Source organism: Cajanus cajan, chromosome 4, assembly GCF_000230855.2.
Source record: "Cajanus cajan strain Asha chromosome 4, NIPB_CcT2T_4, whole genome shotgun sequence".
Taxonomy (NCBI): Eukaryota; Viridiplantae; Streptophyta; class Magnoliopsida; order Fabales; family Fabaceae; genus Cajanus; species Cajanus cajan.
In genome coordinates, this window is record NC_138520.1 from 9,891,789 (window position 1) to 9,909,239 (window position 17,451).

General features: G+C 30.0%; 1 protein-coding gene across 3 annotated transcripts; it reads right to left on the minus strand.

Annotated features, from left to right (window-relative positions):
• Nucleotides 1-9,135: 9,135 nt before the first annotated feature.
• LOC109791132 (putative inactive leucine-rich repeat receptor-like protein kinase At3g03770) lies at nt 9,136-14,848 on the minus strand. 3 transcript variants are annotated; one of them, XM_020350393.3, is made up of 8 exons: nt 14,481-14,848; nt 12,491-13,925; nt 11,604-11,737; nt 11,105-11,345; nt 10,548-10,750; nt 10,362-10,414; nt 10,083-10,194; nt 9,136-9,565 (listed from the first exon to the last, which is right to left on the minus strand). In XM_020350393.3, the coding sequence occupies exons 2-8, from the start codon at nt 13,824-13,826 to the stop codon at nt 9,299-9,301; spliced, it is 2,346 nt and encodes a 781-aa protein (XP_020205982.2). In that variant the 5' UTR covers nt 13,827-13,925; nt 14,481-14,848; the 3' UTR covers nt 9,136-9,298. The 3 variants fall into 3 exon arrangements, with proteins under 3 accessions (XP_020205982.2, XP_020205980.2, XP_020205981.2); XM_020350391.3 differs by having other exon boundaries at nt 14,346-14,486; XM_020350392.3 differs by lacking the exon at nt 14,481-14,848 and adding an exon at nt 14,114-14,307.
• Nucleotides 14,849-17,451: the final 2,603 nt, after the last annotated feature.

Here is a 17,451-nt window from a genome sequence, read left to right on the forward strand (position 1 = left end):
ATTCACGTTATCATTTCATATTAATTCCTTCTTAAAAGTACCCTTTAGCCCAATTTTTTGTTGCTCGTCTCTCTAAAAGAAGTTAGGTCAAACATAGATTTTAAAAAAATTTAGCTTATTTTTCCCTCTACACCTCTCTCTACTCTTTCTTTGTCTGCTCTTTGCTCCCTTTGACTTTAATGGTATCTCTAATACCATATTTGATTGTTAAAGGGACTCTGAAGAAAGAAAAAGGTGTATTTAAAAAATTGCATAAGTATTCTTAAATGGAAAAAAAGTGTAATAAAAAGAATAAAAAAGAAAGAAAAAGGTGTATTTAAAAAATTGCATAAGTATTCTTAAATGGAAAAAAAGTGTAATAAAAAGAATAAAAATGCAAAATATTAAGAAAAATATTTTAAATTAATGGTTAAATTATATTTTTGTCCTTCTATTTATTTTTAAAAATCAATTTGATCCTCTAATTTTTAAAAAAACTTAATGTTATTCTTTCGTCTAAATTGATATTAACGACGTTAATGAAATTTTATGAAAGGGTAACATTGAACATCATTTAAAAATTAAACGATCAAATTGAATCATTTAAAATGTCTAATTTGATCCCATTATTTTTAAAATGTTTAATTTAGTCATATAATTTTTTTTTTAAAAAAATGTCCAATGTTGTTTTTTCACCCAATTTTATTAATGTCGTTAGTATCATTTTGAATAGAAAAATAGTATCAAATATTTTTTTTTAAAACTAAAGAACTAAATTGAATCTTTTAAAGATAATGAGACTACGTTGAATCCTAAAAATAAATAGAGACTAAAAATATAATTTAGCCTAAATTAATATTACATTATTTTAATAATTTTAAATAAACTAAGAAGCCATTTTATAAATAATTATAATCTAATAGTATTTTATTAAAATTATTTAAACAACTTATTATGCCTCATTTTATTAAAATAAATAATTATTTTATTATTTGAATTGATTTAACATTAATCAAAATCTATGTATACTATTGTAAGAATAAATATAAAGATATTTTTTAAGCAAATGCATAATACCATATGCACATTGTAACTGTATCGAAGTATAAAAGTAAATTTATTCTTATTCCTAAAATTTCCTATCCTTCATCTAAGTCTTCATTAATATCTTATTTTCTTTGGTTTTACTTGAATGAGATATATATTTTTAATATTACTTATTCAATTTGGATAAATGTCTTCCTACTTACCTAAATGAGGGTGGAAAAGAGTTTATTTGCATAATTAATATTGTAATAAATATGATATAAAAATATTATTTTATCTTAATATATTATTATTTATATTAATCTTAATTATGTTTGGATCTTAATGGCAAGTTAATAATCATCTGATTTATCTTTAACTCATACTTTTGGTACGTTCTCGAAATACTTGTCTGAATAATCCTTGATAGAGATTCGAAGAGCCTTCAGTTTATCTCTTGGTCAAACTCTGCCCGTATGCACACATTATTCACTAATCTTACGAATATAAACTTTTTTTTTTTTAATATATTTTTTTTATATTTTTATATTTTATTTTTTTAACTAAAAAGAATCCATATACGGGTGATTGTGTGTTTTGAAAATAAATGCATTTTTCTTTTATCTTTTCTTCTCAAATTAGATCGAAAGGTTTTTCTTTGAAGGTACTGTTGAATATTCTTTCTTTCTTAAACGAAGGAAGATGGTATCTTTATCTTCTTTTCTTTACATACTAAACAAAGTGTTAGTGTTTTATAATAATAAAAAAAGTGAATAAAAAAGTAAAGAAAAATAGAAAATAAATAAATAAAGGTAAGTAAGAAATGAAATAAAAAATTAATAAAAATAATTAATTTCAAAAATAGAAAATAAATAAAACATAAAAAAGGAAAAAAAATTGTAAAATCAATTTTTAAAAAAACAATTGATTGTAAACATTCAATTGATTTTGCGAAAATAATATTCTCTCATATAAAGCAATTATTAATGGTCACCATTGAAATAATAAAAACAATCAATCTTCATCACTAGTACTATGTTACATTTTGGTTAAAAGTTAATACTTTTCATTTCTTCTTGTTTTTGCAAAGATTGAAAAAGGCCGAAACTTATACTTTTTTTTTTTTTAAATTTTAAAAACAATCTCTTTAATCCAATTTTGCTCCTCAAAACATACTCCCTAGACCATCTCTTCTTTATTTTCTCTTTTTTAATGTTTAAAAAATAAAAAAAAAATAAAAGATAACACTCCCATAACTATCGAATAAGAATCAATTACATGTTAGATATCTCTTTTTTTTATTTCCTCTATCTCTCTATCCTATTTCTCTATTATATTTGTGATACCAAACTAATCGTTTGGCATTTATTACAAAAATTGTTTAACATTTTCTACTTTATTTTTAAATCCTATCTCGACACTATATTTTAACGAATTACACATAGTTTCAATAACTACATTTATGAATTAATATATGTTATTATAGAATGCAATTTCTGAGATTCAAGAACACTCACCAATAAATGTTTAAAAAACGAAATTCAATGAAAGTCGTGCACCACACATGTTTTGAGATGGGAGGAGGACGAAGGTAAACCAAGGTATGATCGATGTAATGTATCTCTCAATTCACCAAATAAGGGGAACAACACCTAAGATCAATAGTCCAGATATCTCGAAACAAAAATGTAAAATATATGGATATTGAACGTACCTTGTAATGTAGTTTACTTTACATATTCTTTTTTACATCTCAAATTTCATACAATAAAAAATAATATGTAAATTTTTTTAGAACATTAGTTTGTATATCACTATTTTTATTATTACTAATATTTGAAATTATATTATTATTATTATAACCAAAATAATTAAATAGTTTATTTCATGAATTATTTATGTTTAACAACATATCTTATCCAGTTATCCTATTACCTTATCTTAACTTTCCTATATATTTGATTAGCTTATTATCTTATTTATATATCAAGTAATCTTACGTATTTATTTAGATTTAAATGGTAGATAAATTATCTTAACTTATTTTATAATATTTTACCTTATTTGAGATTATCAATAAGATTTGTTATTATATTTAAAGTATTAGATAAATTGTTTTTACTATATATTATCTTATCACATATATATATCATCCTATTCAATTTATCGTTAAATAAATAAATATATTATATTTAGAATTATCTTTCTTATATTAATTTTATGAAGATACATTATTACTCTAATTATAAAAATTAATAAGAATAGAGATGAGAGTCAGATAGACAATCCTACATCATAAAAAGAAAGAGAATGAGAAGAGTTTAGAGTTAGTTGTAAAAAAACACCTAGAGAATAGAGAGAAGAAAAATGGAAAAGAGAGGAAGAGAGGATAAGGTGGAAGGGAAGGAGAGATTTACTAGGAACTTTTTAGTAGAAAAAAATTTTCAGGTAAGAGGAGGGGTGAGATTATCTCATAAATAGGGGGTGCCTATAAAGATTGTGGGTAGTGAGACGATCTCCAAACCTCTATAGGATCTTTGATGTATGACTATAGGGATTGTGAACTCCCTGAAACAAGTGTTGGTAATACGAATTGTTTGTGCATGATTGAATATTGATCTAATGGTTGTTTGATTCATTTTTTTTGTTCTTATGTGTGGATTAGGGTTCTTCCATGTTAAACTAGGGGCTTATTATAATTGATGTGTATTGTTGAAACTAGAGTAATTTATTAGTGTATGATGCGTTATCGACATGCTTTATATGTGACTAAGTGTTTATCATGCTAAAACAAAAAGAAAGGATTAGCACGCTTATGTTGGCCAGTGCTAAAGGTACCACAATCATGCTTAAGGAAGCATGCCCATGTATGGTTGATTTTGAATGAAATACACTCATGTTGATTTTGTGCATAGTCGTGCACCCTTTAGAAGTTCGAATTAAATTTTGAGGTCACAAAGAGTTGTAGCCTTAATTGTTAGCTTTCTAATGACATTAAAACCACCTAAAAAGAAGATCTAAAACTTAAGTTATGATTAAATTAGTGAAAAAATTCAAGTTGTCAAATTTAGACTTAACTATTACGATATTGAAAATTTGGAATATAAAAAATGGTAAAATCAAATTTCAAGGTCAACTTAGAATTTGTAGATAATTATCTTAGATTTCAAATAAAATTAAGCCTAACTTGATATCTTGGGTATAACTTTAAGTATCATTTTTATACTACACAAGGTCATAGAAGCTTAAGATAGGAAAAAAGCTATCGTGAGTTATAATGGTGAGTGTTAAGAACCAAGACCAAACCAAGTCTTATATTTTGTTATGTGAGAGTTTAAAGAAATAATTGAGAAATATAAATAAGAAGTGTTAAGGGTTAAAACTATGAGATTGAGATGTTTGTGCCTATGAGCTTTGTTTGTGATCAAGTTGAGTATGTGTGATATGTTGTGTGATGAGCGACATGCGCAATTGAACCAAATATGTGAAAAAGTTATGTGGGTGAGATATTGTACAAAGAGTTACTTGTGTTGTGGGTTCTATGCATGCCATGAGAACCTTATACGTGATACAAGAAAGCCTAACCAATGGCTTAGCAGTGTGAAATTCAAGTTGTACTTGGTCATTTGTGAAGTCTAGATATAAAGGTCTAGTAGGGTGGAAGTTTAGGCTTGACCTAACAATGTGATATATGTAAAAGGTGTGTTATGTATTCCCTGTGTAATCTGTGATGTGTTTGAAGTCCATGCATTCATGCATATTTTGTTTGGAGGTAGATGCAAGACTATGTGAAAAGGTCACCATGGTCTTCTACTTTTGTCATAGAGGTGCTACGGTAGAATGGGAGGCAACCACGCGTAATTGTGATACCTTAACTGCTTTTGATAGATTTTGTTCTAACGAGCTTAGATCGTGTGTTAAGTGCCCATTATGTGGTGACCATTTTTATTGTCTATGTTATGACACCCTAAATTTGGACTTACATGTGATCAATATTTAAAGTTGATTTGTTATTTTTTTAAACATGATTGTTTCATTTTCTTGAATGAAACGTGCAAAGTTAAAAAAACATAAGCTTGAATTTTAAAAGAAGACCATAAGTTAGTTATAATGTTAACACCACGTGAAATATTTTCATTTAAAATTTTTTGAAAAAGAAAATGTAGTGACATCTTGTTTTCAAGCTTTTGCTTAAAAAAAGATTAAGAGAAGATAAATGAAATATTTTTATTACAACACCTATACATATTTATAAAATAAAGAGTGTCATAATATAATTATTTTTCCTAAGTTGAGTGATATATACAAGCCCTAAGTATAAACAAAAAATATAGTAAAAAGTAAGATGGTTTATATATACATATCCAAAATTCTAAAGCATAGGTCTACTCAGATCAAATACATAGAAGAAAAAGATGTTAGACTCAGAGTAGTCATCACTAAACCAAATCTTACATGTCAAACTAAACCTTTGAAGGAAATAAATAAATAAATACAAAGATGACGAAGGTGAAGATGAAATATCTCTAAAAATTCTAGAAATAGTAATGGTAAATTGAATTGAGATTTAACATAGTTCAAATATTTGCAATTTCCTCTCTCTTCCTAAACTAAAATTGCACAAGACTTGTTACACCTTAAAGCCAACACATTTATCTTTACAAAAAGGGTAAAGTTTTTGAAAAAAATTTAGTTTCTACAATTCCCAACAATTTTAGCTTCTTAGGCCAACTTCAACAACAACACTAATAATTCAAAAACCCTAGTTCTAAATGACCTAATTATTAAAAATAGCAAATGACCTTGTAAAATTTAGTATCATACATTCCCATAAAGCTACTTTTCTCTAGGTTTAAGAAATTTTTATTTTTTCAAAAAGGTTTTCACAAAGGTCTAGAATTTAGAAAAATATTCATTGTCATGCCAAGTTACTAAAACAGAGCAGTCCCTTTTCTCATCCTTGATAACCCTAAAAACGACCTTATCTCACAAAGTGTAAAACATGATAGTTATTCCATTATGTGTCCTCTTTCATTTAAAATAGAGTATACAACAATTAAATCTTGATATATGACTCAATAAGTGGAGGTTGTCCAGTGGAGACTCACATTCTAACACTACCACTTCTTCTACTTGTGTACAAGTTCAAAAATTCCCTTATCCCAAAAGTCAAAACTAAATTTTTGCAAGGCTTCTCCTAGTCCTAGAACATTTCTAACATATTCCAACTAGCCAAAAATAAAATAAGAGTGCATGCATGATAAGAAGATAACAACAAAACTTCAAGCACCACAAAAATAACATACATGGCACAAACAAGTTCAATGGAGATACTACAAGAGACTTTCCATGGATGAACCCTCCAAGAACAGTCATGATTTTGAGTCCACAAGGAAGATCCCCTTTACCTAGTGTTGATATTTTGATCTCTATCCAAAGAGAGGAAGATGGAGGTGAAGCCAATTACATGGACCAAGCTCCCTTCTCTTAAGCTTCACGGTCAACAATCTTAAAAAAAAAAAAGGAGAGAAGAACTTCTTGTCATTTGTTGTATTTTTGAGTGATATTTCAAAAAGGTTAATATATGTTTATTTAATTAGAAAAATATTTTAAATTAATTATGATTTATTAAATAAATATTTTAATTAGAATTAGTCTTGTTGACTTGGTCTTTTGGACTAGGTCTTATCTTATATCTTGACTTGGTCTTCAAGAGATAATATATTTTATTTTATGACTTGGTCAAAGGTGACTTTGAGAAACAGTTTCTCTTCTTTATAAATATAACATATAGAAGATTTTGAGGATATATCTCCACACACATCTTTTCTTGATTATATCACGAGTCTCATGGGTTATTCTTACTTAAGAAAACTTGTTAGTTCTGTTTCCTCAAATATTAATTGGGAAGAACCTGTTATATCCTGGGGACTTGCGCATCACGCGGATAAGTCCTTAAGGACAGTGCTATCACACGTCTCAGGTTATTGTTAATTTTTGTAATTGTATAATTTTTATATCAGATAGAGAATTCCTGTTCGTGATGGATGTAAAGATGGAAATCAATGTACAAGAGTCATTTCCTCTCAAGGTCTCATGTGGCTTGTGTAGGGAGAGTGAATGATAGAAAAATGAAGAATGATGGGTTTTGGGTGCAATTTCCTTTGTCGTGTGTGGTGACTAGATGGGCTTCCAAGCTTGCATACAATCAAAGAGTACTCCTTATTGTTCCTCCTCATGCTTCATCCAAAACTTGGAAAATGGGAGAAACTTGTCCCAAACTCTCTCCAAGTCTCGTGGGGTTTTCCAAGTGAAAAGAGAATACATTAGAAACAAAAACAAATGTGATGACATTTTGGAGTGGGAGAGTGAATGAAGGTGTCAAAAACATGGTGAATTAATGGACAAAATGTTTACCCCTAAACTTATCTCAGTCTCATGGGTTTCGTGTGTGAGACAGAATCAAATGAACAGAAGTTGGTGGGTGTTTATTTGGGTTGGTCGTGGGGTTTTAAGGAGTGGGTAAGTAGGTGGCAAAGATGGCATGCAATCCATGCTTAGTGGGTGCTTAGGTGATTGTTTAGGTGTTAATTAATTCATCAGCTATATAATCATTTGTATATTGTCTCGTACTATTATAACTTTAAATTAAAACATAATTTAAAAGCATTTAATCTATTACACAAAACACCACTTTTAAATAAGTTTTGTTTTATTTAAATTCCTACCTTCTAATTACTCTTAATTAAGAGCTATAGAATTTAATTATCCAAAATAGTAGTTATAAGAATTAACAACTTAAACAAGTAATTTCTATTTTAATAAAATACAAAACTAAAATTAGTTTGATTTTACATTTAATTCAAGATAATATAATTTACGTGAGGGAATGAGTAATTATAAACACAATATTTTCTTAATTTAAAAAAAAAATCAAATACTAATATTAAAGAGTTGAAATATTAACTATTATAATTACAAAATATTATTAAATAATGATTATAATTTACTTATGATATTTAATTATTTGAAACACATGTTATTCTTATTTACAACAATTAAATTCCAATAAAAAATTATAAAAGAATCACTCACTTACGTACTTATTGGATTACAATTGTGAGGGTGTTACATATGTTACCTTGTGTGAAGTATGATTGGTAACCACACGCATATAGAATCAAGAACATGAATCCTCATGGTTCAGAATCTTGTGTTATGATTGTGTCAATGAGTTGTGATTGAGTCTGCATTTGATGTGCACGATGTATTTGTCTGCTTTAATTACTAGCTATTTTTCTTATATGTGTTTGGTGCCCCTATTATGTGTGAGGCGCATTGTCACTCCTTTGCATATTGTGTTTTTGGTTTAGGCTAAACACCACTTTCAAATATAGCTCAGGTATTTTATTTTGATGGGATATCTCTAATTAGTGTGAGATCGGGATTTAGAGGGTTAATTTTATGTTTATGTTCATGGAGAACCTTTGTAAATATGGAGCTTTATTTATTATTTATACTTTCTACGGTTTTCTTTGAGAACTTGTAAAGATTGTTTAGTGACTAGTTCCTTTTGTTTCAAAATTGGTTTTATTATTATATACTTGAGTTTGATTGAGGAAAAATGTAAGATGTAAACCTTTTATAATGTGTGAATGAGACATTATCTATAAATACTTATTTTACTATATTAAAATATTTTGAAATAGGAAGGTGTCTCAGTGATGACAACATCAATATTGAAAATGGTGGTGGGATCCTAATATTTTGTGGACCTTGATTAATGAGAGTCTCTTATATATAATAGTGATAGTGATACAATGATGATTGTGACACCTATATTAATAGTTACAGTAATAGTGTTGATAATGACAATAATAGTGGTGATGATAGCAATAAGAAGAGTTATTGTAAAAAACAATTAAGTTTATTTTTTAAAAAACTAAACCAAATTTACAAATCAATTTTTGTTAATTTTAAAATAAATGTAAATATTTTTAAATTGAATTAAAAACCAATTCAACACCATTTTAGCCAATCACATACTGTTTTAAAAATGACATTTGAAAACCAAAACCAAAAACTCGCAACACCCGAAAAGGACCCTTAACTTCCATAATACATGCATGGTGCTAGCTCGGACAACATAGTTTTTCATTAGAAGCTCAGCAGAATTTTGGGCAAAGGAGTTACAACATAAAAAACTTATACTATCTTTCAACCATTAACCACCTATTAAGCTTATAGTGAAATGTACAAAGAAAAAAAAAAGTTGAAAACCTGTGGATTGACACTAATGGAAGGGAAGTCCTCGAGATTCTGAGCCTGGTGACCCTTCACTACTTTGAGAATCCCCTCTCCATGCATCTTGTACTTGAGATGCAAACTGCAAGTTCCACAAAACATCCTCTATAGAAGGCCTATCTTCTGGCTCTATAACCAGACACCTTACACAAATCTCCATCATTGTCTTCAATGATTGATCCAAGCATGCCTTGCGAACTGCTGGATCAACAACACTCCTCCTACCCTCTTCATCAGCTCCTAAGCTTGCTTGCAACTGCCTCATGTCATGGTGCAATTAACACAATTAGGGTCATTGAATATGGATAATGAACACTAATATTATCTTGCAATCGGATTATTTAAGATAAATTATTAGATAGTCTAAGACCACCACATGTCTATAGTTTCAATCAATTTCTATCCGACACATGTTTAAGTTTTTTGATTTATAAAAATATAAATAATAACACTCAATTATGTATTATGAAGAAATTAGTCGAGATCTAATAGTTTCAGACCATCTAAAAATTTCTTGAACATTTAGTCATTTACTTTAATACCCCATGAACTTTATTGGATATGAACATTGCTTATTCCAAAAATCTTATCCATTCATATTTCCTCTAATCCTGTCTCATATTTTCCTGCATGGTGTGTTGGAAAGTTTTTTGACATTTAATTAATCTCTTTACGTGAGATAATATGTCCATCTAAAATAAAAACTTTATGCAATATGCATCTATAGATTTGTTAATCCCACATTGGAAATGAATCAGAGTCCCTATTATTACCAGATCCCTAAAAGCGTCTGCATCAGTCGATGTCTTTATCTTCCTTCCTAGAATGAGTTCGAGTAGTATCACTCCAAAGTCGTATATATCAGACTTATCTTCATGCTTTACACTACAAAACAGCAGAATTCATTAAAACCAAGCTTGCATACATACATACCCCAAGTATTCTTATACAAGAGACATTTTCATTCTTATTATATGGTATGCAAAATTACAATACGATGAGTTCTATTTTTCATGCATGTTACACAACCTGATCAAATTTATATTACTCACCCTTTATTCTTGCTAGAATTTTTCAATCCACTGGAAGAATTTCCATGCCTAACCTGGAAGTATTAACAAAGGCAAATCAGTACCAACTGACGCCTATTTTTCTTGAAGGAAAATAAAAAAAACTAACTAACTAATGATTTTTTTCCTCCTAAAAAACATAAAATTTCATAATTATTTTCTTCATACCTTTCCCATGTTAGATAACAAAGGCAGGTGATAACTGCTGATTTTCGCAACAAGATTCTGATCCAATAAAACATCTTCTATCTTGAGATCGTTGGCATATAGACCAGGGACAATCCCTGTATGCAAAAATTGGATTCCCTTTGCCACTCCAATTGCAGCTCCTATGCGTTGAGTCCAACTTAAGGAATTTTTAGGATTCTCATCTGCCAAAAAATATGAGGCATTAATGCCATAATTGTGATGGGAAGAACCAGAAAATAACAAATCAGGATGAAGGATAACAAAAAATAGCATTACAGTCTCAATATTCGATTACAACATATACTTAAATGACTAATTTAAGAAAAATTATTATGATATTTTCTCATCCTTAAATGCAAATTTAGAACTTCATGCAAGTTGCCTAAAGAGATAACTTAAGAAGGAGATAAATGAATTTGTAACTACTACAAATGGAACGCCCTCTAGTGAACTTCCTCATCCTTTCTGTTTCTTGTTAGAATAATACCGTTTTACTACCTCCAACCTGATAAAGAAGCTTCTGTTTTAGGAATTACCAGAGATCCAGCTCCTGAGTGTGCCGTTTGGTACGTATTCGAAGACAAGAAATACTTTGCTGACACTTGAATCATCTAAAGAACATTCAAAGCAGTGTCCAAGAGCACTGACTAAATGACGATGCCTGAGTTTTGATATCAGCTCTACGTGGTGCACAAAGTTTTGAGTGCTGTATCTCTTTTTCATTTCTACACATCGAATAGCAACAACTGAACCATTCTTCAGCTGGCCTCTGTACATCTAAGACATATAGATACACTCTATTTTAGAATGAAACACTCATCTCATAAATGTTATAACTAACGAGATAAAAGTTGGAATTTATTGTAACAACTTCAATAGTGAATTAATTGAATCATGACTGCATGATCAAATTAATTTTATCATGTACAACTGGCCATGAAAGGCAATAAAACATTTGATTTTGTATGAATTCAGTCCGAAGGAAATAAAACCTTTGATTTTATATGCAAAATAATTTGAGACATTGTAGGATACCTTCCCATAAGAATCTTCACCCATTAAAGAAGCTGTGTCAAAGTAGTTTGTAGCTGCCTCAATCTCTTCCAATGAGAAACTTCGATAAGTTGGCAGGCCAGCTGCTCCCAACTTCTTTGTTTGAGATATATACCCTTTTAAGTGCAGGAAGAAGACATGATTGTCAATCTATCTTTAATATGGAATTAGGCAGAGAAATGTATAAATGATTAATTATTCTTTCATATCATCCACTCCAGAAATAGTTTCCAATCATTTGTGGACTTCATTGATAAAGAAATATTGTTATAACTTGTTCAGCTACAAATAAACTTGTTTCTTTTATCAAATTCAAACAAGTATGATATCCTTGTATATATACTGGCGGGAAACTGTTTCCGTTTAGGTATATCTATATCTGTATGAGTTTCCTATATACAATTATTGAATATAATTCAGCAAAAAAGAAATTAGTAGATAATAGTTGGTTAAAATTAGTTTCTCCTTATCAGTTATCATCCTTATTTTTCAACTTATGTTAAACGTAGATTTAATGTATAAAACTAACTTTTAATCTTTTATCAATCAAGGTACCGAGGACTACTGCAGCAAGCTAGGATAGAATGCAAACTTATTATTCCAATTTCCAAGAAGGCAAGATCCTTCTAACCCAAAGAATTTAAACAAAATTACCAAGTTTTCTCTAAATAAGAGTTTAAGCATGTGTACAGGTAATCCAACATTTTTCTTGCTCTAGTGATCATTTAACTTCAGTGTTTAATTTTTCGATGGCTACACATTAGACTCTTGCAAATATCTGACAATTTTCTAAATATCTGCATGTGAATGAAGAAAAGTATAAAATGGAACAAGGTAGTGTGTGACTGAGAGAGGGAAGAGAGAGTTACTTGCATCAGAAAGTAACTTAGAGGTGTAACCAGAAGCAGCATTCTCTGATATTAATCTTGTAGGAGGATTCTTCATTTTGCTTCTGGCATTTCCTCTTCTAACAATAAAGAAAATTAGCAAAACAAGTGCTACTCCTCCAAGAGTCCCACCTACTATGCCAAGGGAAAGAACTACCTTAGATACTTGTTTGTGCTTCTTTCTCTCAGGTAATATTCCCACAGCTAAGGCTTCAGTGTGGCAAAAGGGCTGTGGCTGCTGATTTTGATTCGCAGTGTCTAGACAATTTCTAGCATACAGGACAGTCCTATCACTGGAATTTGACACTAGACATCTAGGTAAGCTCCCAGTCAAAAGATTTGAGGATAAATCGACTACATCAAGCTCAGAATTGCAAGACAGATTCTCAAAAAGCATCCCAGTTAATTTGTTCCCAGAAATATTCAGATAGGCAATAGAAGGAAGTGACAACAATCCTGGCTGAAATGGCCCCACAAATGCATTTGCGGAGATATCCAACTGTTCAAGCTGATAGTATGAACTGAATTCAGCAGGAATACCTGACCTGAAACTATTGTTTCTTAGCACTAGTGTAACCAACTTGTTACCAAGCTGAGGAAACTGAGGTCCAAAAGCATTGTCATCCAATTCAAGCACTTGGAGATTTGTCAAACGGCTCAAATCAGGTACCAACCCAAAAAAGTGATTGTGAGAAAGTGAAAGAATTCTCAAATTGTCCACACTACCAAGCGAATTCGGTAGAGATCCATTGAACAAATTATTCTTCAAACTAAGCACAGTTAAGGCTGGAAGTGAATCAAGCCAATCAGGAAGCCTATCAGCCAACATGTTGTTATCAAAAATGAGTGTTTGAAGATTTGACAGTGATGAAAGTTCCTGAGGAAGGGAACCATAGAGAAAATTGGAACTCATGTTCACTATTTCCAGGGATGACAAACGAGCTATCTTACCAGGCAAAGGACCCCACATACCAAGGGAAACCAATGTGAGGACTTTCAAACTGGGAAGCCTTACTAGTGTTGTGACAAATGAATTTATTGAGAAATTTCTAGGGAGAGGTGAATCCCTTCTTTCACCTATTATGTGCAGCTGTGTTATGGTGTCTTCATAGCACACTACAGTGAGGGAAGAGTTTGAATCTGTGTTGCAAAAGTCTGTGTTGTTGTTCCACTTGCTTAAAGAAGCAGGAAAGTTCAATAGCTGTTGAATTCTGAGAAGAGTCTGAGTGTGAGAGGATTGCAATTGCTCTGAGTAATGGATCGAAACTAAAATTGTAACCAACACCAGAAACACTGAGGGATGCTGTCTACTTGCCATTAGCACCAAGTCATGCAGTGAATAAGCGAGTTTTGGTTATATTCTCAAAAAGATTGAAATTCCCTCAAAATTGAAGTTTGGGGGGGACATGCATAAGCCCTGCAATTACAAGAAGTCATGTTAATTTAAACAGACATTAAAAAATTAAAAGAATGAAAGAATCTACTGAATTAAAAAAAAACCAAATATTGCTATCTATTGGATGCATGAACTCAAAATTTGAAGTTAATCCATTGCCAAATTCTCACAAAAAATATTGTTTCATGCAAAATCAACAAAGTACCAACCACTTGAGAAAAGTTTAGCCACATCTCTATACAGAAAAGCTTCACCAGCTATAGAACGTACAAATCAATGAGTGCTAACCAAAACCAAAATTTTTGAAAAAAGAAAAGTGAGGAAGAGGGAAGAAAACAAATTTAAAATAAAAAAAAATGGGAAGAAAACAAAAGCTTTTATGCCTTCAGAAATAGCACAGGCTACCCAATTGAACAAAATCCAAAGTTTTTCCAACCATACATTCAGAAGTGAGTCTCCAAATCATACTGAAGCCTACGAACCATTTCCCAAGGGTCAGCTTTTCTCTGCTCTAACCAAGACAAGGCAGTGATAAGAATTGAAACATGAAAACAAATGAAAAAGTCCAAAACTCACACTGTGCTATCTCACAAGGTGGCATTTCATCATTCACAGTCATAAATGAATTGACAATTTTATTTTCCTCTATTTGTTTAGGTCCCTGGAAGGAAAATTGTTTTTTTTCTTTTCTCCTTCTATTTTCTTAGTCTGGGAGGGCCCAAAGCAAAAGAAAGATTCGTGCATATAAGGGAACCCTTTATTCTTAACTATGATATGATTCTTTAACCTTTAACCTCAGCATGTGGTGTCTACTATCTAGTAGATTTGGTTGAAGAAGCTAGTTTTGTACTTTTCTTATAATTATGAGTGGAAAATTAGCTGAAGTTAGTTTTGGCTCAGAGTTCAGTAACGTAAGGTGTTACTTTCAGATAGGGGCAAGGCTTTGCTTTCTCTCACTCCAACTTTATGACATGGTCCCCCACAATTTATGTCTCTGCTGTTTTTTTTCCCTTTTGGTTCCTATCTCTCTCTCTTACCAACTCCTATCCTCCATTAATGTGTCAATGGTAGGATCAATGAACCTTCCAAGGAAGAGTTTCATCTGAAAAGTTGACAAATCCACGTCAGCAAACGATGCAAGATCTTGAAGGAAAAGGAAGGAACCACACGCATCATTTTACATTGGATCGATGTCCTAAACAAATGCTTGCTAACTAGTGTGTGATGGTTAAATCATGTGATTGTTATTTGTTAACAAACCACTTTAGGGTTGAGAATATTTCGTAAAAAGATATGTATGCTACCTCTTTTTGGTACTTGAAAAAGATAGCTTGGCTAAAAAATTCATTTTCTATGCTTGCTTCATAAAAATTAAAACAGAGTTAATAATGATTAATAAAAAGGATAGATTATATTTTTCTCACTTGAAAGATGCTTATACTACACCCACTTTTCTATATTAAAATAAATATTTTTCTTGACTCCGTTTTTATATAAATAATTTTGAAAATTTATTGCAATAATTCTTGACATGATTAACATTTAATTTTGAAGGTGTTTAAAACTTCATTATGTCTTTAAAATACTAAAATCGATAATTAGTTAATGGTTAAAATTAGTTGGTAATGACACCCATATTTGTAAGGGCAATACTAGTAATCGTAACATAATTTTTAATTAATGAAAGAGAGTGTTTTTTTCAGCCTTCTCATAATTGTAAAAAGAAAATAGATATTATTAAAAATTAATAAGAACACATTTTTTAAGACATTATTTTTCCTTAATCAAAATTTATTAAAATAATAAAATAAAATGTGGATCCTATCTCATATTTAACGCACCTCTCTCGTATTACAAAAATTGTAATAGAATTTGTTGTTAATATTTCTTGTTATTAAAAGACACTTTTATAATTATTCATCTTTGTTAAAAGATTTGTTTATATTAAAAAGGACCAGAAATATAATTTATGCCCCAGAGAAATGAATGTATATTTTAAAATAACAAAGATATGGAGTGTAATTTAGATATCTTTAATAAGAGCGGAAAATAATTTAGTCCAATAAAAAACTAATGAATGTTTAAAGATATAATGAGATTATAATATTTTAATTATTACATTTTGAATAAAGTTGAACTAACACTTTTTTAGGTGAGATTTCGAATTCAAATCTTTCAAGTGAAAATAGAAAATAATATAGTTGGGAGAAGAAATTAATTAGGTAAAGGTGATTAATTATTTTTTTAAGAGATATTAGGTCAATTTTCTTTTTCTTTTTTTCCCATATCAGTTATGAATTATTTTTTAAAACTAAGAGAGTAAGAACAAATGAACAAAATAACTTTTTTTCAAAAAAAAAAATTGGTCTTCATAAAAAAAAAATTGAAGAAGCAATAATATTTATTAGAAAAATAAGTTAAAAAATCCAGCTATTTAGAAGTCTCTGGAGCCTGCATGTTTCTACCCAGCCAATGGATTTCTTTAACGTGTTTTGGTTGATGGAGACCTTAATTATTTACTACTTTTTTACTGCAGTAATTACTACGCTTAGAAATTTTTTTTTTTTTTTGGTAATGACTCGTAAATCAACTCAAACGACTAATTTGGTGTAGTTTTACAAACTATTTACCAAAATGGGGTTGTTTTGAAACATGTTATACCTTTGGGGCTGTTTTCTTGGGTGTCGCTATGGCCCATAGCGACACCCATGACACGTGGCAATTTTGGGTCTGATTATAAGCCATGAACGCCATATTAGTAGAGTCGTTGTAGCTGGTGGAGACCTTTAAGGAATCGTTATAGCCTATAGCGACTCAATTCGGCTAAAACTGAAGTCGCTATAGCCTATAACATCACATTTATATAAATAATATAAAAAATATATTATTATAAATTTAAAAATAGAAAAAATTATGTGAAGAAAAAACGAATAAAAATAACGTAATATAAAAAAAATAAAAAATAAATTTTCTTCAAAAATAATAATTAAAGTATAAAATAATAATTTAAAATAAAAATGTGGGGCGCTATGGCCCATAGCTCCACTGAGGCGCTATGGCCCATAGCTCCACTGAGGCGCTATGGCCCATAGCGCCTGTTTCAAATTATATCTAATATTTTTTAAATATAAAATTTGATAAATAAATTATAAAAAAATTTCGGATAAAAGCGAAAAAAAGAATTGAAATTTTTAAAAATATAAATTTTAAAATTAAGTAATATAATCTGAAAATAATTTACAAACGAAAAAAAAATAAAAAAAACTGGGACGCTATGGGCCATAGCTCCTCTGAGGCGCTCTGGGCCATAGCGCCGCTTTGAATCACCATCTGCTGGTTGCCACGTGTCAGTTTAACCACAGGCGTGACCAATGACAAGCTGACACGTGGCATTTTGGGTTAAAAATTACATTTTTACAGTTATAAAATGACCGAGATGGTCCCCTCCCCCACTTTCACTTTCACTTTGGCTTCCTCTTCCGGTAAGTTTCTCTTCTCTTCTTTATTTTTTAGTTTTTATAATTTTATTTTATTAAATATTTGTTAT